This window comes from Triturus cristatus, chromosome 3_2, assembly GCF_964204655.1.
Source record: "Triturus cristatus chromosome 3_2, aTriCri1.1, whole genome shotgun sequence".
Classification (NCBI taxonomy): Eukaryota; Metazoa; Chordata; class Amphibia; order Caudata; family Salamandridae; genus Triturus; species Triturus cristatus.
The window spans coordinates 1215124666-1215151012 of record NC_140584.1 but is presented as its reverse complement, the minus strand read 5'-3'; the positions used below and the strand labels follow the sequence as shown (position 1 = coordinate 1215151012).

The window sequence follows — 26347 nt, the reverse complement described above, 5'->3', positions numbered from 1 at the left end:
GCCACACTTGAACTGTATGGACTGGTGAAGCACTTTTAGCCTCAAGCACTATAGAACTGCACACTGCTATGTGGCTGCTTCTTACTTGGCCATACCTAAACTGTATGGACTGGTGAAGCACTTTTAGCCTCAAGCACTATAGAACTGCTGTTGGAAAGTGGATTATTGGTAGGAGCAAATGTAGGTCTGCCCCTGCCAATACGGCCATTGACCCAGTATAGGGCTCAGAATAGGTCTTAGAAGATTATTCCCATGCTCAACCCTTGGTAATGTGGCTGCGAGCAGACAGGCTTAACTTCAAAGGCAGGTATGTAAAGCATTTAAAAACGCCAATTCAGTAAATAATTAAGACACAACACAAAATAAAAATCCAACACCAAGTTATAAAAATAGGTAATATTTTTATCTTTTAAATGTCAACAAAACGAAAAAAATCCATTGTAGGGTACCAGAGATATGAATTTTTTAAGATTAGTCACTTTCTAGTGCTTAGAAACCAACAGTGCCCCTTTCAGTCATTTCGTTTTCTCTGACAGGGACACACCTTTAGAAATTGTTCTGGAGAATTTCTCACCACTGTTTTGTGCCGCCTTCTCAAGCAGGCGGGTCCAGTTAGAACTCCTTCCTGAAGTTCTGCTTGCGGGTCCCAAAGTATCCAACACACAATCCAAGGTTCTGGAATCTCTAAGAGGCTCCTTGAAAGTGTGAAACTTAAATTCCGCAATCCACTTGAACAAAAGCCTTACAAATCCACTGGTACTCCAGGCTGTGGATTCTTTGTGGGGCTGTCCTGGTGACTTATTTTAACCTGTAGCTTGCAGGGAGTCCAATCTTTAGTTCTTTTAAAGCAGGTTTGATCCACAGTGCTGTAGTTTCCAAAATGTGCAAAAAGGCGCAAACTCAGAGTCCTGGCCTTTGGAAATGCATTTCAAAATCTTCAGCGCAGACAGACCCTTCTGATTCTCTTCAGTTTCAAGCAGCAGATCTGAGAGGCTCTGCCCCTCTCAGATACTTATTCCAAGTTTTCTTGGTAATGCCGGAGGTCACTTCTGACCAATGGGAGCAGGGTAACTCCTCAAAGATATGACCACATCCTGTAGAGTGTGGCATTATTTTGTCCCAGAGTGCATCAAATCTTCCAACACCATAATGGCTGATTTTCCAGCAAAGAGGTAAGAGCTGACTAAACACACCCCTAGGATGGCTAATTTACTTTGACTCTGCCCCCTGCATTTGCTTACACCTTCCTTAATTCTACCATCTACCTGAGGTGGTAAGTTCAGACCCGTAAATTACACTGGTCTCTGCTCTCCTCTTTGAAGACAATGGTTTACGACTTCTCCCCCTGGCCTGGCATTGCTATGGAACAGCACACTGCCCTCCCAGCAGAGCTGGTCAACCCCAGGGGTTCTTTATCACCTCTACAAGGCAGCCTGGCTAATCCACTTAACTCTGACCAATCAGGGCAGACCACTGGAAGGCTGAAGTTGGACTTACAAACAAGAAAGTCTTGTAACTTCTTGTATGTACACTTTAGGAGAAATTCAACAATATGATATTGTTGGATTTAATAATACCATTCTGGTAAGTCTTTGAATTGCATTTCTAGCCCTCTCCTATCAAGAGTTATTAATCAATATCTTCCTATCAAGTTAACCTATGTAACAGGGGATTTGCAATGGGAAAAATGACTTGGGCCATTTTTCCAAGACTAACAAAAACATATTTTGTAAGTACTTGACTTATATCTACAGGAACCCCACCCCATGTGCAACTAGGGGAGACTTTAGAGGTTCTGAATCTGTAGAAATATTGCAGATCCTCCCTCCACAGTGCTCCTAGCATCAAAGTCGAATTTGAGCAGCACGTTACCACAGTGTGGGGAGTGAAATGTGAAATTTCACTTTACCCAGGCATATAAAAACTCATTTTATAGGGGTGTACCTTATACATATCTGACCCCCCACCCCTGGGATACATATGGGAGACCCTGGGGTTCCCTAATATGCCAAAACATTGTAGGGCATCCATTTCTAAGTGCCCCAAACACCAAAGTCGAGTTTGGGCACAAGTTTTAATCCCCCTGCCCTGTTATATACTAGGGTAGGGTAGGTCATGCCAATCAAGGGGGTACCCCACCATACTATTGTGTACCCTAGTGTATGTAGGATTTTAACTGTATTCTAACGTGTCTCTTTCTGCATAACACTGGCACTGGGCCTGGTTAGGGAGAGCCCAGGGTCAGTCAACATCACTTACCACCAGTACTAGTCAGCAAAAAGTTGGGTGGTGCCCAGGGCACAAGATGACTTTGCAACATAGCGCCCCCCAAACGAAAGGTGATGGGTTACTAACCTACACCCTGGTAGTCCTCATCAGCTAAGTTGAAAAACCTGGAAAGTCCATCTGCATTTGCATGGGCAACCCCAGGTCTGTGTTCCACTGTAAAGTCCATCCCCTGTAAGGAAATGTACCACCTTAACAGTTTGGGATTCTCCCCTCTCATCTGCATGAGCCATCTGAGAGGTCTGTGGTCAGTGTGAACATGAAAGTGAGTCCCAAACCAATATGGTCTCCACTTTTTCAGGGACCACACCACAGCAAAAGCCTCTCTCTCAATGGCACTCTACCTCTGCTCTCTGGGAAGAAGCCTCCTGCTAATAAAGGCAACTGGCTGATCGAGGCCCCCCTCATTTAGCTGTGACAACACTGCCCTAATCCCTTGCTCTGAAGCATCTGTCTGAACCGCACATTCTTTTGTGTAGTCAGGGGCCAGTAGCACTGGTGCTGAACACATGGCAGCTTTCAGAGTGTCAAAAGCCTTCTGACACTCTGGAGTCCAAATCACCTTCTTGGGCCTCTTTTTAGAAGTGCGTTCAGTTAGGGGCTCCACAATGGTCACATAATTTTGAACCAACCTTCTATAGTACCCTATCAGTCCAAGGAATGCCCTTACCTGAGTTTGGGTAATAGGAGCTGTCCAATCCAAAATAGTTTGGATTTTAACTTGGAGAGGCTGTGCATGGCCCCCACCTACCAGGTGGCCCAGGTACACCACAGAACTCTGCCCTATTTGGCAGTTGCTTACCTTTATAGTCAGGCCTGACTGTTGCATGGCCTGAAGCACTTCCCTTAGGTGGCTTAAGTGCCCCCCAGGTAGAACTGCATACAGATATTATCATCCAGGTAAGCTGCACTGAACTGTTCCAACCCAGACAAGACCCTGTTCCCCAACCTTTGGAAGGTGGCAGGTGCATTCTTTAAGCCAAAGGGCATTACCTTGAACTGATAATGTCCCTCTGGTGTGGAGAATGCTGACCTCTCCTTTTCTCCATCAGTGAGGGCAATCAGTCAGTAACCTGAAGTCAAATCAAATGTACTCAGGTACTTAGCAGCCCCTAACCTATCAATGAGCTCATCAGCTCTAGGTATAGGGTGAGCGTCAGTCTTTGTGACTCCATTCAATCCTCTGTAGTCCACACAGAACCTTAACTCCTTGGGTCCCCCCTGAGGATTAGGTTTGGGTACCAGCACCACTGGACTGGCCCATTGACTCTCAGAAAGTTCAATTACCCCCAGTTCCAGCATCTTAGCAACCTCAGCTTTAATGCTGGCTCTGACATGGTCAGACAACCTGTACAGTTTATTTTTGACAGGTAGGCCGTCACCAGTGTCAATGTGGTGCACACAGCACTCAGTGATGCCTGGGGTCAAAGGGAACAGGCCAGCAAACTGCTCCAGCTCTTGCTTACAGTCTCTGTGCTGCTGGTCTGTCAACTTGGGACAGAGCACAACTCCCTCCACTGACCCATCTTGCACATTAGGGGAGAGGAGGTCGGGCCCAGGCTCAGTTTCTTCCTCCACACCCTCATCAGTGACCAGTAACATGGTCATGTCTGCCCTGTCATGGTGAGGTTTCAATCTATTCACATGCAAGACCCTGTGAGGGTTCCTGTGGGTGCCAAGGTCAACCAAATAGGTAACCTCACCCTTCTTTTCTAAGATTGGATAGGGCGCACTCCACTTGTCGTGGAGGGCCCTGGGAGCCACAGGCTCCAACACCCACACCAATTGTCCTGGAGTATACTCAGGCATAGTAGCCTTTTGATCATACCATTGCTTCATGAGCTCCTGGCTGTCCTCCAGCTTCCTGTTTACCTTGTACATGTACTCTGCCATTCTAGATCTCAGGCCTAGCACATAGTCAAGCACATTGTCCTTTGCTTCTTTAAGAGGCTTCTCTAAAGACTTTCTTAGCAGGCTCAATGGCTCCTTACATGGTGTCCAAACAACAACTCAAAGGGACTGAAACTGACCCCTTTCTGTGGCACCTCCCTGTAGGCAAACAGTAAGCATGGGAGGAGAACATCCCATCTCCTCCTGAGTTTCTTTGACAACCCATTTATCATGCTCTTCAGGGTTTTGTTGAATCTCTCAACAAGACCATTTGCTTGTGGGTGTTTGGGGGTGGTGAACGTGTAGTTGACACCACACTCATCCCACATAGCAGTCAAATAGCTGGACAGGAAGTTTGTGCCCCTATCTGACACCACCTGTTTTGGAAAACACACTCTGGTGAACACACCAAACTATGCTCTAGCCACCACAGGAGCAGCAATGGTCCTAAGAGGTATGGCTTTTGGATACCTAGTGGCATGGTCAACTATTACTAAGATGTACCTATTTCCTGATGCAGTAGGTGGGTCCAGCGGACCAACAATGTCCATCCCCACCCTTTCAAAAGGAACCCCAACCACTGGCAGTTGTATTAGGGGAGCTTTTGTCTTGCCCCCTGCCTTGCCACTTGCCTGACAGGTGACACAGGAGCTGTTAAACTCCTTTACCTTTTCAGACGTATGGGGCCAGTAGAAATGGTTCACCGCCCGGTTCCATGTCTTTGTCTGTCCCAAATGTCCTGCCACGGGGATATCATGACCCAAAGTCAGGATGAACTCTCTGTACTTCTGAGGCTCCACCAACCTCCTGGTGGCCCCCTCCTTGAGGTTTCTGGTCTCAGTATAAAGCAGTCCATCTTCCCAGCAGAGTTTGTGAAACCCTCTGTCACCCCCCTCCTCTTGCTTAGAAGCAATCTGCCTCAAGCTCTCAAGGGTGGGACAGTCACGCTGTCCCTTACTGAACTCCTCTCTGGAGGGTTCACCTGCTCCTGCCAGTTCTGCCAAATCTGACAGCTCTGGCAGGGATGGGGTCCCTCCCTCAGAGGCCAGATCCTCCCCATCAGGGTTAGATTCTTCCTGCACATCTGAAGTTCCCTGGGCTGGCTCACCTGGCCTAGTGCCCTTGTCCTTGGATCCTTGGCCCTTTGTTCCAGGGTCCAAGTGTCCAGCCCCTCCCTCCTGGCTAGTCTAGGTCACCTACTCACAGCACATACTCACTCAGGGAGCTCCAATATTTTCATATGGAGTCCTCTCTCCACCTCAGACCACACAGAGGCTTCAAGATCATTGCACAGTAAACATTGGACTGGGAACACCTTTGACACAGCTACCTTCATAGGGCCTGTCACACCTCCCTTTTCCAAATCCACAACAGCTATAGGATGGAGTTTGGTAGTGCTGTCTGTATAAGTCACCTGGTGAAACTCACCAGGTAGCAACCTCCCTGGAGGCACCAGCTCGTCCAGGACCATAGTTACACTAGCCCCAGTGTCTCTGATAGCCTCAACCTCAGTCCCATTCACTTTAGGCCTCTGCCTGTACTTGTCCATGTTTGGAGGTAAGACAGCAAGGCTTGCAATATTCACCCCACCCAGGAACACTAAGCTTGTTTCCGCCACCTGACTACCCCTCTTTGGGACAGCACTCTCCACCCCTACACTTAAACTGGCAATCCCTGTGGATGGCCCCTTAGGGGGAGCTTCTTGGCGCAGACAGCATCTCCCAGTTTGTGCCCTGGTGGGTTGGGTTGGCTCGGGGACCCCCCTCCTTGTGCGGGTTTTTGTAGGTCTTTGCAGGACTCCTTCTGGTTTTGACCTTCTTTTCCCTGGGTTTTAGCCTGGGGAGGGGCCTGTCCTTTCTTCTGGTCACCCCCCTGGTGCGAAATGGAAACCCGGGTTCTCACCCACTCATCAGCTGCTTCTCCCAACTCTCTGGGGTCTGTCAGCTTAGAGTCCACTAGATACTGGCTTAACTTCTCTTCTACACAATGAGTCAAAATATGTTCTTTCAAAAACAAATTATACAATCCCTCATATGTGTCAACAGTGTTACCAACAATCCAGCCTTCCAGTGCCTTCAATGAAACGTCCACAAAGTCTACCCAATACTTTGAACTCGATTTCTGGTGCCTCTAAACTTCACCCTGGACTGCTCTGGAGTCAGACCAAATCTCTTGACTAAGCATGCCTTCATCTGCTGGTATGATTCTACATCCTCTCCCTTCAGGGTCAGGAGCCTATCCCTCCCAGCTAGTGGAATCAACTCCAACAGGACTGCACCCCAATACCTAGAGTGGACCCTACACATGTTAAGGGCCCTCTCAAAAGCTGCTAGCCACTTGTCAATGTCATCTCTCTCAGTGTACTTGGGCACTATACCCTTGGGAAGTTTAAGATCAAATGCACCACCCCTAGACATTTCAAAATCTTCATCATTTTCACTGCCACCATTTCTTCTCAACGCCTCCTCCCTCTTCCATCTCTTCTCAGCCAATTCCAGTTTCCTCTGCTCCAAAGCTATCAAAGCTAATTGAGCCTTAAGCTGCCTCTCTGCAAGGGACAGTGGTGCTTCCTGAGTAAGGGACTTTTCCCCCCTCCCACCGCCTGGAATCATATGGCTAACACTAGACAAAATGGAAGAGGCATCATCCTCACTCCCCTCTGGGGTGAGGTTGGGGGGGGCTCACCCTCTATCCCCCCCTTGACTCTCCTCAGCTACCCCAGCCCAGGCCTTTAGGGAGTCAGTCAACCCTGCCTTTCTAAGCTTCTTGTACACTGTACCCTAAGATTCAGCCATCTTGAACTGGGACAGTTTAGCCAGGACCAACTCCATGGTTCCCTAGTTTTGGGTCACAAAAACTAGGCACAACAGACTTAGAACAATTTGGAAAAATAAAAACAATGGATTAAAAACAGTTTAGTCCAAATTCCAACAATCAAACTCAAAAGTTTTGTTCTAAGGCAATTTAGAGGATTTTTATAATCTTAATTCACTTTACTCAAAGGTGTACTTTCTAAACACAAGTCCTAATCCACACCGCTGAGCACCAAATGTTGGAAAGTGGATTATTGGTAGGGGCAAATGTAGGTCTGCCCCTGGCAATAAGGCCACTGACACAGTATAGTGCTTAGAAAATTATTCCCATGCTCAACCCTTGGTAACGTTGCTGCGAGCAGACAGGCTTAACTTCAAAGGCAGGTATGTAAAGCATTTAAAAATGGCAATTCAGTAAATAATTAAGACACAACACAAAATAATAATCCAACACCAATTTATAAACATAGGTAATATTTTTATCTTTTAAATGACACCAAAACGAAAAAAATCTACTGTAGGGAACCAGAGATATGAATTTTTAAAGATTAGTCACTTTCTAGTGCTTAGAAACCAGCAGTGCCCCTTTTAGTCATTTTGTTTTCTCTGACAGGGACACACCTTTAGAAATTGTCCTGGAGAATTTCTCACCACTGTGTTGTGCCGCCTTCTCCAGCAGGCGGGGTACAGTTAGAACTCCTTCCTGAAGTTCTGCTTGCGGGTCCCAAAGTATCCAACACACAGTCCAAGGTTCTGGAATCTCCAAGAAGGTCCTTGAAAGTGTGGAACTTCAATTCCGCAATCCACTTGAACAAAACCTTTACAAATCCACTGGTACTTCAGGCTGGGAATTCCTTGTAGGGATGTCCAGGTGAGCTCTGTTAACCTGTAGCTTGCAGGGAGTCCACTCTTTAGTTTTTTGAAGCAGGTTTGATCCACGGTGCTGTAGTTTCCAATGGTGCAAAAAGGTGCAAACTCTTAGTCCTGGCCTTTGGAAATGCACATCAAAATCTTGAGCGCAGACAGACCCTTCTGATTCTCTTCAGTTTCAAGCAGCAGATCTGAGAGGCTCTGCCCCGCTCAGATACTTATTCCAAGTTCTTTGGGTCATGCAGGAGGTCACTTCTGACCAATGGGAGCTGGGTAACTCCTCAAAGATATGACCACATCCTGTAGAGTGTGGCATTATTTTGTCCCAGAGTGCATCAAATCTTCCAAATCCATAATGGCTAATTTTCCAGCAAGGAGGTAAGAGCTGGCTAAACACACCCCTAGGATGGCTAATTTACTTAGACGTGGCCCCCTGCATCTGCTCATACCTTCCTTAATCCTACTATCTGCCCGAGGTGGTAAGTTCAGAACTGTAAATGACACTGGTCTCTGCTCTCCTCTTTGAAGACCATGGTTTACAATTCCTCTCCCTGGCCTGGCATTCCTATGGAACAGCACCCTGCCCTCCCAGCAGAGCTGGTTAACCCCAGGGGCTCTTTATCACCTCTACATGGCAGCCTGGCTAATCCACTCAACTCTGACCAATCAGGGCAGACCACTGGAAGGCTGAATTTGGACTTACAAACAAGAAAGTGTTATAACGTCTTGTTTGTACACTTTAGGAGAAATTCAACAACATGATATTGTTGGATTTAATAATGCCATTCTGGGAAGTCTTTGAATGGTTTTTCTAGCCCTCTCCTATCAAGAGTTATTAATCAGTATCTTCCTACCATGTTAACCTATGTAACAGGGGATTTGCAATGGGAAAAATTACTTGGGCCATTTTTCCAGGACTTACAAAAACATATTTTGTAAGTACTTGACTTATATCTACAGGAACCCCACCCCATGTGCAACTAGGGGAGACTTTAGAGGTTCTTAATCTGTAGAAATATTGCAGATCCTCCCTCCACAGTGCTCCTAGCATCAAAGTCGAATTTGAGCAGCACTTTACCACAGTGTGGGGAGTAAAATGTGAAATTTCACTTTACCCTGGCATATAAAAACTCATTTTATAAGGGTGTACCTTATAAATATCTGACCTCCCCCCACCCCCACCCCTGGGATACCCAGGGGAGACCCTGGGATTCCCTAATATGCCAAAATGTTGTATATTATCCATTTTTAAGTGCTCCAAACACCAAAATCCAGTTTGGGCACAATTTACTTTTTAAAAGCAGTCCTGGCACCCAGGGCTGTCAACCCCAGGGGCACCCAGAGCTGGTCAACCCCAGGGGCTCTTTATCACCTCTACATGGCAGCCTGGCTAATCCACTTAACTCTGACCAATCAGGGCAGACCACTGGAAGGCTGAATTTGGACTTACAAACAAGAAAGTCTTATAACGTCTTGTTTGTACACTTTAGGAGAAATTCAACACCATGATATTGTTGGATTTAATAATACCATTCTGGGAAGTCTTTGAATGGTTTTTCTAGCCCTCTCCTATCAAGAGTTATCAATCAGTATCTTCCTACCATGTTAACCTATGTAACAGGGGATTTGCAATGGGAAAAATGACTTGGGCCATTTTTCCAGGACTTACAAAAACATATTTTGTAAGTACTTGACTTATATCTACAGGAATCCCACCCCATGTGCAACTAGGGGAGACTTTAGGGGTTCTAAATCTGTAGAAATATTGCAGATCCTCCCTCCACAGTGCTCCTAGCATCAAAGTCGAATTTGAGCAGCACTTTACCACAGTGTGGGGAGTAAAATGTGAAATTTCACTTTACCCAGGCATATAAAAACTCATTTTATAAGGGTGTACCTTATAAATATCTGACCTCCCCCCACCCCCACCCCTGGGATACCCAGGGGAGACCCTGTGGTTCCCTAATATGCCAAAATGTTGTATATTATCCATTTTTAAGTGCTCCAAACACCAAAATCCAGTTTGGGCACAATTTACTTTTTTAAAGCAGTCCTGGTACCCAGGGCTGTTTTTAAACTGCCCTCCGGCTACAGCATTGCACACATGCAAGTGCAAAAAGAGCTGCTGGCCTCTAAACTGCCATGCCCTAGGGTACTAGGGACTTCTAGGTAGTTTCAGTCCCCCTGCCCTATTATTTACTAGGGGCTTATAGGGTAGGTCATGCCAATCACAGGGGTACCCCACGATACCATTGTGTACCCTAGTGTATGTAGGTGTTTTAACTGTATTCTAATGTGTCTCTTTCAGCATAGCACTGGGCCTGGTTAGGCAGAGCCCATGGTCAGTCAAAATCAGTTACCACCAGTACCAGTCAGCAAAAGGTTGGGGGGGCCCAGGGCACAGATTGACTTTGCAACAACTGCACATTGCTATGTAGCTGCACCTTACTCGGCCACACTTAAACTGTATGGACTGATGAAGCCCTTTTAGCCTCGAGCTCCTTAGAAATGTACATTGCTATGTGGCTTTCATGATTGGCAGTCAGGGCCTGAGTGAGGTAAAAACTTAAGTTACTGTGTGCGGCCCTGCGGCTCCGATGTCTTATGCCATGCTAGGAGAAAACAAATGTGTGAAGTTGGCTAACTGGGAATGTGGAGCCAAAGGAGATCAAAAACTTGACATGTACTCTTTCACAAAATATTGTTTTTACTGTCTTATTGTATTTTGTTATTTGTTTTTCTGTCGAGATGTTCTGATTTTAATTGATTGAACATCAATTAACCAATCAATCAATTGGTATAAAAACACAACACATGTGACTTCACTGCTGGCACATCATAGGAGAGATTGGTTATGCCTAAGTCTAGCTATAATCACTGTCCTCCTTTACATGAGTGTCTTCCTCAGTGTGCATCACCTGAAGTTTGTGGAGTCTGCGATACATCTATGTCAACCTTGCTTTTTCAGGCTTTGATTACATTCTGCGATGTCACCGCCTGTTTCTCTGAAGAGGAGTGGAAGCTCTTGCATAACTGGCAGAAGGAACTTTACAAAAGTGTGATGAAGGAAATCCAACAGGCCTTCTCTTCCCTGGGTGAGCTTGCGCTCTCTTCTTTCTTCATGGCTGCATTATGTTGGATTTGTCTATCTTGGTCTCTTCCCTGGGTGAGCTTGCACTCTCTTCTTTCTTCATGGCTGCATTATGTTTGAATTGTCTATCTTTATCTCTTCCCTGGGTGAGCTTGCACTCTCTTCTTTCTTCGTGGCTGCATTATGTCGGAATTGTCTATCTTTGTCTCTTCCCTGGGTGAGCTTGCACTCTCTTCTTTCTTCATGGCTGCATTATGTTGGAATTGTCTAGCTTTGTCTCTTCCCTGGGTGAGCTTGCACTCTCTTCTTTCTTGAATTTTCTGTCTTTGTCTCTTCCCTGGGTGAGCTTGCACTCTCTTCTTTCTTGAATTTTCTGTCTTTGTCTCTTCCCTGGGTGAGCTTGCACTCTCTTCTTTCTTCATGGCTGCATTATGTTGCAATTGTCTATCTTTGTCTCTTCCCTGGGTGAGCTTGCACTCTCTTCTTTCTTGAATTGTCTATCTTTGTCTCTTCCCTGGGTGAGCTTGCACGCTCTTCTTTCTTCATGGCTGCATTATGTTGGAATTGTCTATCTTGGTCTCTTCCCTGGGTGAGCTTGCACTCTCGTCTTTCTTCATGGCTGCATTATGTTGGATTTGTCTATCTTTGTCTCTTCCCTGGGTGAGCTTGCACTCTCGTCTTTCTTCATGGCTGCATTATGTTGGAATTGTCTATCTTTGTCTCTTCCCTGGGTGAGCTTGCACGCTCTTCTTTCTTCATGGCTGCATTATGTTGGAATTGTCTAGCTTTGTCTCTTCCATGGGTGAGCTTGCACTCTCTTCTTTCTTGAATTTTCTGTCTTTGTCTCTTCCCTGGGTGAGCTTGCACTCTCTTCTTTCTTGAATTTTCTGTCTTTGTCTCTTCCCTGGGTGAGCTTGCACTCTCTTCTTTCTTCATGGCTGCATTATGTTGCAATTGTCTATCTTTGTCTCTTCCCTGGGTGAGCTTGCACTCTCTTCTTTCTTGAATTGTCTATCTTTGTCTCTTCCCTGGGTGAGCTTGCACGCTCTTCTTTCTTCATGGCTGCATTATGTTGGATTTGTCTATCTTTGTCTCTTCCCTGGGTGAGCTTGCACTCTCGTCTTTCTTCATGGCTGCATTATGTTGGAATTGTCTATCTTTGTCTCTTCCCTGGGTGAGCTTGCACTCTCGTCTTTCTTCATGGCTGCATTATGTTGGAATTGTCTAGCTTTGTCTCTTCCATGGGTGAGCTTGCACTCTCGTCTTTCTTCATGGCTGCATTATGTTGGAATTGTCTAGCTTTGTCTCTTCCATGGGTGAGCTTGCACTCTCGTCTTTCTTCATGGCTGCATTATGTTGGAATTGTCTAGCTTTGTCTCTTCCATGGGTGAGCTTGCACTCTCTTCTTTCTTCATGGCTGCATTATGTTGGAATTGTCTAGCTTTGTCTCTTCCCTGGGTGAGCTTGCACTCTCTTCTTTCTTGAATTGCCTGTCTTTGTCTCTTCCCTGGGTTTCTGGACATTACACAAGTTTGACATGGTTGATGATATTTGACAAATGTGTAAGATGAAGTGTATTTCCCAGTCTTTCTACTATTGTTTAAGATTTTCTACTGACCAATTTAGAGATTAAAGTGGAAAATATGTACCGGAGGGGAGAAATCAGAACATCCTTGCCTGCTGTGCTTCCGCACACTTTTGCAGGGTGTGGTGCACATGAGTGTAGCAGTCTCTGTGCTGCTGTGAGTGGAGGAGCACAATCCCCTATGACAGTGCATTGGATTATACTGGAGTCATCCGCAAGGCGGGACCTCTGTCAGGGCTCCACACCTTCAGCATAGGCATAGGCTTACTTTCACAAGCACCAGTCAGAACATGTTTCGCTCATTTTTGTTTGCTTGTTCAGGGCTGAGAGATGGTATCTATGGGGCTGATTAGGATGGTGGGCGGACACCCTATCGTAATCGGGACTGCCCGGCAGGCTGTCGGCGGTCCAGACAGAGGCAGTAAGATGCAACCGCCACCATGACGGTCGCAATGCCCATCTTTTGCAATGCGGCAGATGCTGCTGGCTGCAGCACATGCTGCAAGCAAAAGGGGCTATATTACATATCCCTGCACTATGTGGCAGACACCATGAGGGCTTGTCACATGCTGCAGGGATATGTAGGGGGCACCATAGGCGCCCCCCACATCCCACAGCTTAGGGCAAGACAGGAAGGGCGGCCCACAGGGCCCCCAAAGTCCCTTTCTGCCTGCCTTTTCAAGGCAGGTTAACAGCTATGAACAGGCGGGCGGAAAGGAACATCATAATCCCTACAGCTGTGCCAGGCAGGCACCACCACCACTGTAGGGATTGGATGTCCCTCCGACACACTGGTGGGCTTAAGGAGCCCATCAGATGCGTGGTGGTCTGTCTTCCTGACCACCAACCATCCACCTGCCATGAAGTGGCGGCTGGTGACATTTGAAAGTGGTGTGTGTTAAATAATTGTTGAACTGCACTGTGGCGAGCAAGTGTAGCGAGCGAGACCGAAAAACCTTTGGATAATTTGGGGAGGTTCCCCCCCCCCCCCCCCCGCGAAAAGTTTGAAAAAAGAGTGGACAATTGGTGCATTTACAAGCAAATTTGAGAAAGCAGGAAGGTTAATAAAACAATTGTTAATTGCCTTGCTATTTCCCTGTCAAGCAGCATCACAACCCTGCACATCTCCCTTCTTTGTTCATTGCCTTACTATGTCCCTATCAAACACCAGCTCAACCTTGTATGTCTCTCTTCTATGTTCATCGCCTTCTATGTCCCTATCAAACACCAGCTCTACCTTGTATGTCTCTCTTTTATGTTCATCGCCTTACTATGTCCCTATCAAACACTAGCACAACCTTGTATGTCTCTCTTCTATGTTCATCGCCTTGCTATGTCCCTACCAAACAGAAGCAAGGTCCTGCATATCTCCCTACTGTGTTCATTGTCTTGCTATTTCCGGGCAAACAATATATGTGTACAGTAAGGGGAGATCATGACTTCTCATGGACCTGGGCAACAGCTTCAGAGGTAAGTGGAAAGGTGGCAGTGGAAAGGCGTGGCTTGGTCTTTCAATGGCCAAAGCAAAAAGATACGAAGACCATGTTGGTCACTGCGGTAGCACTCAGCAATGTAATCTTCAGGATTTGCATGGTACACTGTCTCATGCTGTCTAAGTTGGTCTTCCAGTGAGGTAAAGCTTAGTTTGTAAGAAGGCAGACATTCAGAGTGAGACTCAATGTTGTGCTCAATTGTCAACTTATGGTTAAGTGCTACCGTTCACTGCTTTATTCCGCCAAGACTTTCTTCTATAATTTTATTGTAATATGTTACATATGCCACCCTAAGCTCCTATCAAGAAATACATTGGATCCAATATGTGTTTTCCTAGTTTAATGATAGGATTTACCTGATTGGTTTCCTGCAAGACTAAGCATCAACAAGGCTCGAAAGATCCACTCGACGCCTCGCATTTGAGAGTCACATTAATTCAGGACGAGCTATTTTTAGGTCCTACTTGCCCTTTCTGGCGAGTAGGAAGACAAATTGACACTAGACCTCTGCCTCTGAAAGTAGAGGAAATGTGACAAGATAGCAAGATTTAAAGGCATCTTTATTACTCACAAAGTAAATGAACAATTAAAAAATGCTTTTCAATCTTGTTAACTTGTCACATTTGCGTGCTTTCACAGACAGAGGTCAAGTGCATCTCAGTTAGGTCGAGGAGACTTTGTATGTTACTAGACCTGCAGGTCTAGTGCAATTCTCATGATTTTTCGAGCCCTGATCAAGCTTTTTCCGCTGCCACCAAGACCCCTATATGCGATGAGACACTAAGCTTTGCATGATTACGGAAAGTACATTTGGACAGATTATTTTCTATTGTGAGAGGCTTGAATGTAAACTGTTTACCTGGTATGCGGACCTCTCTCTGGCACTCTTAAGGTTGGTAGCACTGGCAGAAATCGGCTCACTGATGCAAAACGTAATGCCATATTGATTCATCTTATTAACAAAATGTGTGGTGGTTTATTTTTAATTCACTAAAGGAAACATGCTTCCAAAACAAGTTAGCATTGGGAAATGTACATTGGAAGAACTTCATTTCCGATGCTTAGTGAACACCATGTATCGCTTGTTAATTAAATGCAGTTATTGAACACTTACCCAGGTCATTTTAGCTGGAGGCTGCTGCAGGACCCCATTGCAAATAACCAGCTATTAGCACCGCGCCAGGCTTTGTATAGACTCGGGAGCAGCGCTATAAATGGGTATGCTTTCACTTGAAAGGAAGCGTAGCAGATCTTATCAGGAAGGATGCAAAGTAGCAAACAGATCTCCTGGGTACCGAGTACCTGTACTTCTGTTTCCATCTAAAGCACTTCGGATAACCGAAGCTAGAATTTCTGCAAATTCGGGCGATTAGAGAGACTTCTTTATTCTTCGATAAAGACGGGTGCAGTTTCTTCACTTCACCGGTCCGCCTGGCCTCTGCAGCCAGGAGTCAGGTGTTCTTCCTGCTGGATAAGTATCCGGCTTCCAGGCTTCGAGGCCTCAGCTGCTAGTGCCGTGTCTTCGTCGTAGCCAACAGGCCTGTCCTCGTCCCTGAGAGCAGAAGGTAAACACACGCCTCTACTAGGCCACGGATTATCTGTGCAGCAGTGCCTGGTTGCACAGGGCCCCCTTCTATTCCCACAGCCCTCTTTTCTCTTTTTGTTTAACTTCTCTAGATTGTTACTTAAAGTATTTGGCCAGAATGTAAATTAGTTCATACCGGCCTGACTATTCCCTAGCACACCAGAAGTCCCTGCTACATGCATTGCTATTTCCAGTTATTGTTTCAAACCGAAAAGATAAGAGCTTTGGCGATGATCTATTTTTTTTAGCGTGCCATCGGATAATCATACGTATCTTTGGCAGAAATTGTAAAACCCTCTTCCGGAGGAGTCATATATATTAGACAGTCGCGGCTCGTATGACTCGCGGGTTGGGGGGGTGCGTGCGGAGGGGGTGGGTTGGAAAAAAAACTTACCTAACCGGGTCCCGCACCGCCTCTGTTACTGGCTGGGTGACAGGTCCCGCACCTGCGGTTTCCTGGAACAGGAAGGAAGCACCCTCCCTCTTCTCCTCTAAGCCAATCACAATGCTGCAATGGCAGCGTTGTGTTTGGTGCGGCCTGCGCCCAGCCGGGTGCCTGGCGAGAGGCCTTTTTCTCTATGTAGGCTGCATGCAGCCTACATAGAGAAAATCCAGAGTGCGCATGACTGGTTTAGTCGGCCCCAGAGGGCCGACCAAACAGTCAGGACCCACAACAGTGAGCAAGCCACACCTCCACGACCCACTCACCTGCCCACCCCCAACCAGGCATACCCTCCCGTCCGCCCCCAACCAGGCATATCCTGCCTTCTGCTTTCTCGCAGCATGAGAAGCAGAAACATAAAGCGATATTCAAAATACCATTTTATGTTTCTGCTTCTCGCACTGTGAGAAAGCAGTGGGGCGACGCCACTCCGCCCTGATGGAGAAGCCACCCCTGCTGCCATGGTAATATGGCAGGTGGATGACATGGTTTGAATGGCGGTAAAAGCACCACCGACGGGCTGTCGGTGGCGGTCCCACCATCATCGTAATCAGCCCCTATGTAGTGTTTCATGTCTGATCTTAATAGTAAGAGCATAACACACACTGTTTTCACAAAAATATTTTCGGTTTTGGTATAAAAATCTTAGGAAGGTAAAATCCTGTGAGCTCATTAGCCAGGAGTGCAAGTGAGGGGGCCACTAATTCACTATTTCAAAATTGCTGTGAAATCTTTTTAAACTATTTTGTGAATGTTTTGATTTTTCTGACTCTTAGGGTCAGATTTACAAACCTTTTGCACTGAATTTGCATCAAAAAAGTGGCGCAAACCAGCACAAAGTGTTTTTTGTTAGATTTACTTTGGCACTGAAAAGTTTCCCGAAAGTAACACAATGTAGCGCACAGCGCAGGTTTGCATAACTCTGTGCGAAGGAGGCCTTCTATGGGTTGTACATGGGCATTCCCATGCAGCCACTCATGGGTTTTGGTGCAAAACCCTATCTTCCAACAGTACTAGACAGGATTTTGCATCAAAAAGTAACTCCCACTTTGAAGCAGGCGTTAAAATTGAGAAATGCTGTTATTTATCCTAACTTTTCTCACTTTGCTTGTATGCTCCATCGTACAGCACACATTTGAAATAGGAAACGTTTTAAAATTAGTCTAGGCATAGAAGTTTGCACTGGAAGGGTACCCTGTACCAGACTCATGCAGAACCCCTTTGCACTAGGACAGCTGATAGTGTGTCAGCGCTAGAAAGAGCAGGTCAGAGCAATGTCGTAGCTATGGCGCTCTGCTGCTCTTGCCCTCCCATGCAACGCTGTGTTGTGTGAAAGTTGTGTGAATCTGGGCCCTGGTTTGTGCAGCCCGAAGCACTGTTTAGTCGACTGTGTTCCTTTCATCAAAGCCATGCTTTTGGAACAGAGATTGCCATTCTGTGGTGGGACAACGTTTTATTATCTGTGAAAATAAGAGTGTTGGGACAAAATATTGAGTTTTTAATATTGTGTCTAAAATATCGTTAGTGCAGAAATTTCATGTTGCAAAATATTTTTGTCAAGAATATTGTTTTTTGTGTTATTATTTCAAATAATATTATTTTACTTAATATTGTTTACTAAAATATATATTTGTAATTGATATTCTTGCTTGCGTAATTTAATATATTGTTGGAATTTTGTTCACATTTTAAAGTATATTTAGCTGTTTTTTTTGTTTGTAATTGATATTTTAGTGGCAGGGTGTAGGTTTTTGTATTTGTATGAGAATAGGGTGGGAAGTTAAAGTATAAATAATTTTATGTTGATGCTAATTAATTTTAAATTGTTAATTATGGAATTGATGATTTATTATGTAAATTGTTTTGTAAGTGTTCTATTAAATTTTTTTTTTTAAATATTCTGTAAAATGTTGATGTTTATATTTTTGTTAGTAAAGTACATTTTAGTAGGGTGTTGTTGGTTTTGCAAAGAAACAGTACGGAAAGAAAAACTGCATGTGTTAAATTAATTGTTGCTAATATTTAATTGGTTAATTGATAATGTTTTATTTTTATTGTTGAAAAATGATGTACTTTATTTGTTTTACATTCATATGTTAGTGTTATGCGCCTCATTACGATTTCAGTCGGAAAGACTCTAACCGGCATTCGGATTTTCCTAACCCGTGTTGGAACCCATGTTTTTGATCGATTCGGAAACACTTCCGACCATCCGATTATGATAGAAGGTAACCGTTCGGCCTTTCAGACTTAGTTCCTACTGGCATTCGGAGAATCCAAGTCGGTCGGAGCCAAATCGTACAGGTCAATGGACCCCGTTTCTGACCGATGTATTACGATGTCAGATTCAGATAACCTTTCCGAATTTGTCTTTCCGACACAAAATGGCGGTTGAAAACTGACTGTGGGGGCCCGCAACAACCCCCCTGTACCCGGTTGCGGTCCATGGCGGTACCCATGGGGACAGGGTGCAAGGTTTTCTGGAACCACCCCTTTTTAGGTCGAGCACTCGAGACCTATTGTAGTTTCTTATGTTGGGTTAAAGCCATCCCCCAGCTTTTCATTTGTCTATGTTAGTGTCCTTCAAAAATCCTTGCTTGCCATTGGTCAGTCCGGGCTCTTTGTCCCTCCTTTCGCTCGTCTGTTCCTCCCATGCAGTAGGGACTAAGTACTGTCTCATTCCACTATGGTTCTTTATCTGTTCTCTGGGGGACTCTTTTCTTTCTTGGTTTCCTGCTCTTTTAGTGTTTGTCTGTGCTCAGCTCCATTGCCCTAGCTTCTTACATTTAAATATAGCATTCTTCCTCCCACCTCCTCTTAACACCACAGTTGTTTTAATGTTGCCTATATCCCATTGCATGTATTATTTTTAACCTTTTTTTTGCAATTTTGGATGTGGATCGTCAGTTGGGCTTCCTTTGGCAAGACGTTTGGTTGGTTTTGGGCTTCCTTTTAAGGAGGATTGGGCTTTGTAATAATTGTGAAGATACTTTATCAGTGCTGCTTCTGTTCACAAGCATTGGTTTTGTTTGCTTTCATTAATGTGTATTTTACCTCCTCTGTCCCCCTTTATCTGCTCCCCCCTCCCTTCCAATCACGAGGCTCACGCTTATTTGTCCATAAAATTGGTCCACTCTAATATGGCCGCCCTCCCGGTTTTCATTAATTATGTTTTTTATATATGGTGCTCATTTTGACACCAACAACGTTTTACCTCATTGTCCCGCGACGCTGCAAGGTTTGAGAAAAGAAACATCGCCAGGATAATCATACCTAAGCCGCTGGGACATACTCCTGATCGCACAGATTAGTCCTCTCCAATAGGATGTATGACGTTACAACGCACACTTTTACAACGCATGCACTTACAACGCATTTTTTACAACGCATAATCCATTACAACGCATGACATTACAACGCATGACACTACAACGCATTTTTAAAAAATACCTTTACAACGCATTACCATTACAACGCATACTACCTTTACAACGCATACCATTACAACGCATAATATTAAATTACATTTAAGGTAAGTATTAGATAGTATAGGGGTAAAAATTACTATTCTAACTCCAGGGGGTGCAACAGTAGGGTAAGTGTTGGATAGTATAGGGGTAAAAATTACTATTCTAACTCCAGGGGGTGCAACAGTAGGGTAAGTGTTGGATAGTGTAGGGGTAAAAATTACTATTCTAACTCCAGGGGGTGCAACAGTAGGGTAAGTGTTGGATAGTATAGGGGTAAAAATTACTATTCTAACTCCAGGGGGTGCAACAGTAGGGTAAGTGTTGGATAGTATAGGGGTAAAAATTACTATTCTAACTCCAGGGGGTGCATCAGTAGGGTAAGTGTTGGATAGTATAGGGGTAAAAATTACTATTCTAACTCCAGGGGGTGCATCAGTAGGGTAAGTGTTGGATAGTATAGGGGTAAAAATTACTATTCTAACTCCAGGGGGTGCATCAGTAGGGTAAGTGTTGGATAGTATAGGGGTAAAAATTACTATTCTAACTCCAGGGGGTGCATCAGTAGGGTAAGTGTTGGATAGTATAGGGGTAAAAATTACTATTCTAACTCCAGGGGGTGCATCAGTAGGGTAAGTGTTGGATAGTATAGGGGTAAAAATTACTATTCTAACTCCAGGGGGTGCATCAGTAGGGTAAGTGTTGGATAGTATAGGGGTAAAAATTACTATTCTAACTCCAGGGGGTGCATCAGTAGGGTAAGTGTTGGATAGTATAGGGGTAAAAATTACTATTCTAACTCCAGGGGGTGCATCAGTAGGGTAAGTGTTGGATAGTATAGTGTAATATTATGCATTGTAATGGTATGCGTTGTAATGGTAGTATGCGTTGTAATGGAATGCGTTGTAAAGGTAGTTTTTAAAAATGCGTTGTAGTGTCATGCGTTGTAATGTCATGCGTTGTAATGGATTATGCGTTGTAAAAAATGCGTTGTAATGGTAGTGCGTTGTAAAAGTTGCGTTGTAAAGGTTGTTCCCCCTCCAATATGGCCGACAGGGTCACATTGTATAGCAGGCCTCTATCGGCGAGGAGGAAGGAGGAGCCCGTGGTCCGGTAACACTTAATGACGCAACGCAGCGCGTAGTGGATGACGATGGATTCTACGGTATCCACCCCTCTACTCTGAAGCATTTTCAAGTAAATCCAGAGAGTTCATAAGATAAACTTTGCTCTTTCTTCCATCAGTGCCACGCACTTCAGGCCCGCACACATAACACTTGAAGAGATGTACCTGCTACAGTATGCCCTAGCTCTCAGTCCTTTTGATGGTGCAATTTCAGTCTCCAGTTCGGTACTACTTTCTATCTGCAGACCGCTGGATTCGATTCCAACACGGTCCGGTGGCAGCAGCCTCCGCCATCGTTACGTAACATGTTTGTTGCTGGTGGTCTGCCCTGCTTTTAAACCCACGCACTGCTCACTGTTTCTGCTTTGCCGTAATTATATGCTGCTTGTTGTTAGATTTGTCTTTACTTCATTTAAATCACATAGTTCCGGGAGGCATCTGTTGATAAAGCAAGTCATTATTTATTAAAAATAAGGAGACGAGCAGACGTGCAAGCTGGACGAGGGTGCAGAAAGGTTACCCAAGGTCGCCGGAACCAGACTCTAATTTTAACAACCCTGTCGACACTGCGCTGCCTGCAGAAGGAATTGTTTCATTCGTTCAGCTCTTCTGCTTTTTTAAACCCTTTCTTCCTCCTGCTACTTTCTGGGCCTCTAACCATGATGCATCAATATTCTCTGGTGCCTACCATTAGCAATTCATTTATCACTTGCAAAGAAATCTTAGTACTTTAGGCACAAGCATATATACATATCCTGTGCAACATTATCTTGACATAAAAAATTCTTCCTTTCAGTCACAGAATCAAATCTCAAGTTTAAAAGCAATAATCCTTAAAGCCTTTAGCAATGCACAAAGCCTAATGTTCAAAATAGTTCTAAGTTAGTTGTCTCAAACAGCGTAATGTTAGGAATTGTTCCATGTATTTGTGTTGTCGTGAGGACCGCTCGCGGAGCGACCTCACTATGGTGATTATTTACGGCTTCACTACCGGCCGTGGTGCAATAATAAATCCCGGAGCCGTTTTGCATGTGTAGTGGTCGTGCTCGCCGTTTGCCTAACTGGCGTCCGTGCATGGAGACCTTATTTATTAAACAGGGGTCACATGACCCAGACGTGGCGTGCCTGTTGCGTCACAGGCACGACACTACATTCCTCCCCAACAAACATAAAACCAATTAGACACTCTTAATATCAACTGCCCCAGTTCAAAGTTAGTCCGTCTCCATTATTCTCTAGAAATGACATTTCTTCCCCCACAACGTAGAACAGTCTTACGTGAAGTAGGCCCTCAGCCGGCGACTTGGCTCAGGATTCTCCCACAGATAATACCGGACCTGGCTACGTCCCTCACCCTCTTGGACAGCTCCATCAGGTGGCAGGACACCGGGTCCGTTGGCAGCAGTGCCGGTCTCACCTTCCGAGGAGTCATTTCTAGACTCACCCTCCGTGACAGGATTACCCTCCGGTTCTCCACTCTGATCAGTGGGGATGTCAGACCTAGCACTGAGATCCCGGCGGTGAGCTGTGGGTGATACTCTTGGCCATTCTGGATCTCCATGTTTGGCCTCCATTGGGGATGTCGGAGGCTGGTACTTCTTGAAGAAGGACATGTTTCTAGTCACAGTCTCTCCTCCTCGCCTGGCAGTAATTCAGGTACCTTTAACACCCACGATGGTCCAGGGACTTTTCTCATAGGGCAGGCGGAATTTGCCACCCAGCACTCGCCCGTCGTTTCTCACTAGCCTGAGCATGAGCTCGGAGGCGTCTGGCATCCACTCGACTGTCGTCAGGAACGTCAGGGCGCCAGTGAGGTTGATGGGGGATGGAACCATGAACAACTCTACCCATGATCAAGTGCGCCGGGGCCACCCCCGTGGTGGTGTGGGCTGTCTGTCGGTAACTCCGTAGGAATGAGAAGATCGCGAGTTCTATGGACTATCCTTTGTCCGACACGATCCTTATTACCTTGTTCAAGGTTCGCATGAACCTTTCGACTTCCCCATTGGCCTGGGGCCATCTTGGGGTGACCCTCCGGTGTCGAATGTTCAATGACTTGAGGTACCCCATCAACTCTTGCCCTTGAAAAGGGGGTCCGTTATCTGTCCTCAGCTCCTGAATAAGGCCATGGGTAGCCATTACCTTTTTAAGCTTGGGAATTACCTCCGCTGCACTGAGGGATGCTACAATCTCGACCTCTGGATATTTGGAATGGTCATCAATAAATACAAATAGGTGTCGGCCATCAGGTAGGCTGCCGAAGTCTAGGCTTGCACCGGTCCAGGGCGTCAACGGCCGTGGTTCCGTAATGATGGGAGCAGGGCGGGGAGCATCCCCCGTCACCTGGCATGACAGACAAGACCGGACTGTGGCCTCTACCAGCTCGTCCATGAGAGGAAACCATACCTTGGTTCTGACCTGGACTTAGTTTTGACCATCCCCTGATGGCCGATATGAGCTAACTGGACAACCATTGGACAACCCTGTCCGTAAGGGCGGTCGGGATCACCAGCCGGTGTCCCCTCAACAGGCACCTGGAGGAATCCTCTGTCAGTTCATCTCGAACGTGATATAGGCTGTCCATAATCCACTGGGCCTCCACTGTCAGACTTTTCCACTCCTCTTTGGCTCGATGCCAGCGTCCCTGCCTCAATGCCACCTTGGCTCGTTGCAGGCAGTCGTCTCTCTCCATCTCAATTCTCAGGTCATTCATGGAGAGAGGAATAGGGCACGATCGAGCCATGACGCACCTCACATACTCCTCCGTGTCTGCAGCTTCTTCCTGTTCTTGAGCCGTGGCGGCTCGGGGATGCCGCGACAAGTAATCTGCAGGATTCCGGGACCCTGGCTGATACTCTACCTTGCAGTTGTAGTTTTGGAGCTGCAGCATCCATTTCTCAATACGCGGCGGCGGCTTGGAAGATGTTCCGGAGAAGAGAGCGACTAGAGGTTTGTGGTCCGTCGCGACTACAAAGGGTTTGCCATACACATATAAGTGAAAGTGGCGGCAGCCCCAATGTATTGCTATGGCTTCTTTTTCGATTTGCGAGTAGCGTTGTTCCGTGTCCGTGAGAGACCTACTGGCAAAAGCCACGGGGGCCCACTCTTCTTCCGGGCCTCGTCGTTGTAGAAGTACAGCCCCCAGCCCTGTGGGGCCGGCATCCACAGCAATCTGAGTCCTTTTCCTCGGATAGAAAGAATGCGAGCGTTGTTGCTTCTGACAGCGCTTCTGTGATGTCTTCAAAAGCTTTGGCTTGTTCTTGATCCCACTTCCACGGCATGGACTCTTTCGTGAGTTCTCTCAATGGCTGGGTGAGTGTGGTGAGGTCACGAATGAAGCGCCCACAATAGTTTACCATTCCGAGAAAGCTTCGGACTTCCGTTACATTGGTGGGGGCCACAGCATCCTTGATGTCACAAACTTTTTCGGGATCTGGGTTTACACCTTCTGCCGAGAAAGTGTATCCAAAGAATTGTAGTTTAGTTTTTAAGAATTCGCACTTCTCCCGGTGAAGTGTCAGTCCAGCATCCTGAATGCGACGAAGCACCTGGGTTAGCCTGGCATTGTGCTCGGGTATTGTTGTGGCATGCACCATGATGTCATCACTGACATTTATGACGCCCGGTATGCCCATGATCAGTTCATTTATTGTGTTTTGGAATACCTCCGCTGCGCTTGATACCCCGTAGCTCAGGCGTTTGTATCGCCGTAGACCCACATGAGTTGAGAAGGTGGTTATATTTCGCGAGGAGGCGTCCAGTACGAGTTGGTGATACCCTGACCTTAGGTCTAATTTGGAGAACCAACAGGCTCCCGCCATTTCCCCAATAAGGTCATCTATAGTCGGAGTAATATGCCGTTCCTTCTTAATAGCGGCGTTTGGTAGCCTCATGTTCACACAGATTCTCACCGCGCCCGTTTGTTTTGGTTTTCTGGTGACGACGATTGAGGAGACCCACGGTGTGGGGCCCGAGACCTTCTCAATTATGCCTGCTGCTTCTAGCTTTTTTAGTTCTTCCTCCACCAGAGGACGTAAGTGGAAGGCTATCTGCCTGTGGTGCAACGCTACCCGTTGTACGGTGGGGTCAATGTGTAGGTGCACCTCTTTGCCTTTCAATTTGCCAATTCCTTCAAATATACTTGCGTATTCCTCCAATATGTGCTGCACGGACTCCTGGTGTACTCCAAATGCAAACTTGACGACCCCCAGGTCCTCAGCGGCCCGGCACCCTAAGAGCATGCCCTGTCCATCTTCAGTGACATATATATTGGCATTGATTGAGCGAGATCCATGAGCTAACCGAGTCTTAAACTTGCCTCGCATCTTCAGGGGTGAGTCTTGACCATAGGCGAACACTGTGATACCCGTGTGGGTGAGTGGGGGCGCTGACTGCATGGTTTCATACAGTGCCGAAGCCATGATGTTGATGGTAGCCCCAGTGTCCACCACCGCTAGTACATCCTGAGTGCCTATCTGGATATGACATTGAGGTAAGCGGCGCGCTTTCCTGGTAGCGGTCCCAATCATGTGCTCTTTGTGGACTACTCATTCTTCATCCTCATCATCGTCCGTATCACTGAGCCCTTTTTCTTCTTCCGTAACCATGTTTACCACTTGACAAGGTTTCCGATATCGCTTTGATCTGCAAACTTTTTTGAAATGATTGAATCGCCCACATCCTGAGCACCTTTTTCCTTTTGCAGGGCAGTCCGCTGCCCTGTGGGATGGTCCTCCGCAATAGCCACATGTCTTCGTCTGCCCTTGGGACGCCGCGCCCATGTCTTTCCTCGTCCAGCGATTTGTTGGTTTAGTCGCTACGACATTTACTGGTTTCGCCTTGACTGGGGATTGGAGAGCCGCTTCCATGTGTGCTGCCCGAGCCTTAGATAGTTCTTTCATGCGCCCCAATGTTGGTATGTCCTGTAGGGGCTTTCCCGACTCCTCCAGGATTCTTTCACGGAGCTTGGCAGATGTACAGCCCTGGATGATCTGTCCCCGAATCTCCTCCGTCTCATCGCGGAATCCGCACGTCGCCGCCAAGTTCTTGAGGCGGGCGTGAAACGTATCAAGGGACTCCTCTGGTAGATGCCGCGCCTGCCAGAAAATGAACCGCTCATAATCCTGATTGGCCATTGGCCCAAAATAGCCATTGAGAGCATTTATTAGGGTCTTGTTGGTTTTTGGCGTGGCTTCATTGAGCGTCTTAGTGATGTTGTGTACATCTTTACCACCGAGATGTAATAGCATTGCTCTTTTCTGATCTCGGTGTACCTTGGTGGCTTCAAAGAAAATCAGTAGCCGTTCCACCCAATCTTTTCATTTAGGGGCAAGCGAAGACGGGGAGCCTTCTACGATGAAGGGTTCTATTGGGGGAACTGTGGACATGATGTCTTGCAGTGACTGACGACGGCGCGGTGGTTTATGTTACTTGTAACGTGATGGGGGCACTCACCCGATTGCTGGCGTTGTCGTCCCCCCTCACTTGACTTTCCGTATGAGTCCCCTGCTGCTTCGCACATGACATGAATATTGCAAGAATAGACTTAAAAATACAGTTCCTTTAAATCCAACTGTTCAGGCCAGCCACGAGGTCGCGGGCCAGCTACTGTGTCGGGAAGACCCGCAAACAGTACCTTGTAAATACAGGGCATCGTGGACCTTGCAATGAGCTCCGAAGAGACAGCATCACCAGGCTTC

General features: G+C 46.3%; 1 protein-coding gene across 3 annotated transcripts in view; it reads left to right on the top strand.

The window, feature by feature from the left end:
- LOC146859484 (uncharacterized) overlaps positions 1-26347 on the top strand; it is a 115944-nt gene that overhangs the window by 2983 nt on the left and 86614 nt on the right. For all 3 annotated transcript variants that reach the window (XM_085650213.1, XM_085650215.1, XM_085650214.1), the window contains exon 2: positions 10828-10954. In XM_085650213.1, coding sequence (XP_085506339.1) covers positions 10828-10954 — 127 coding nt within the window. The remainder of the gene's footprint in view (positions 1-10827; positions 10955-26347) is intronic.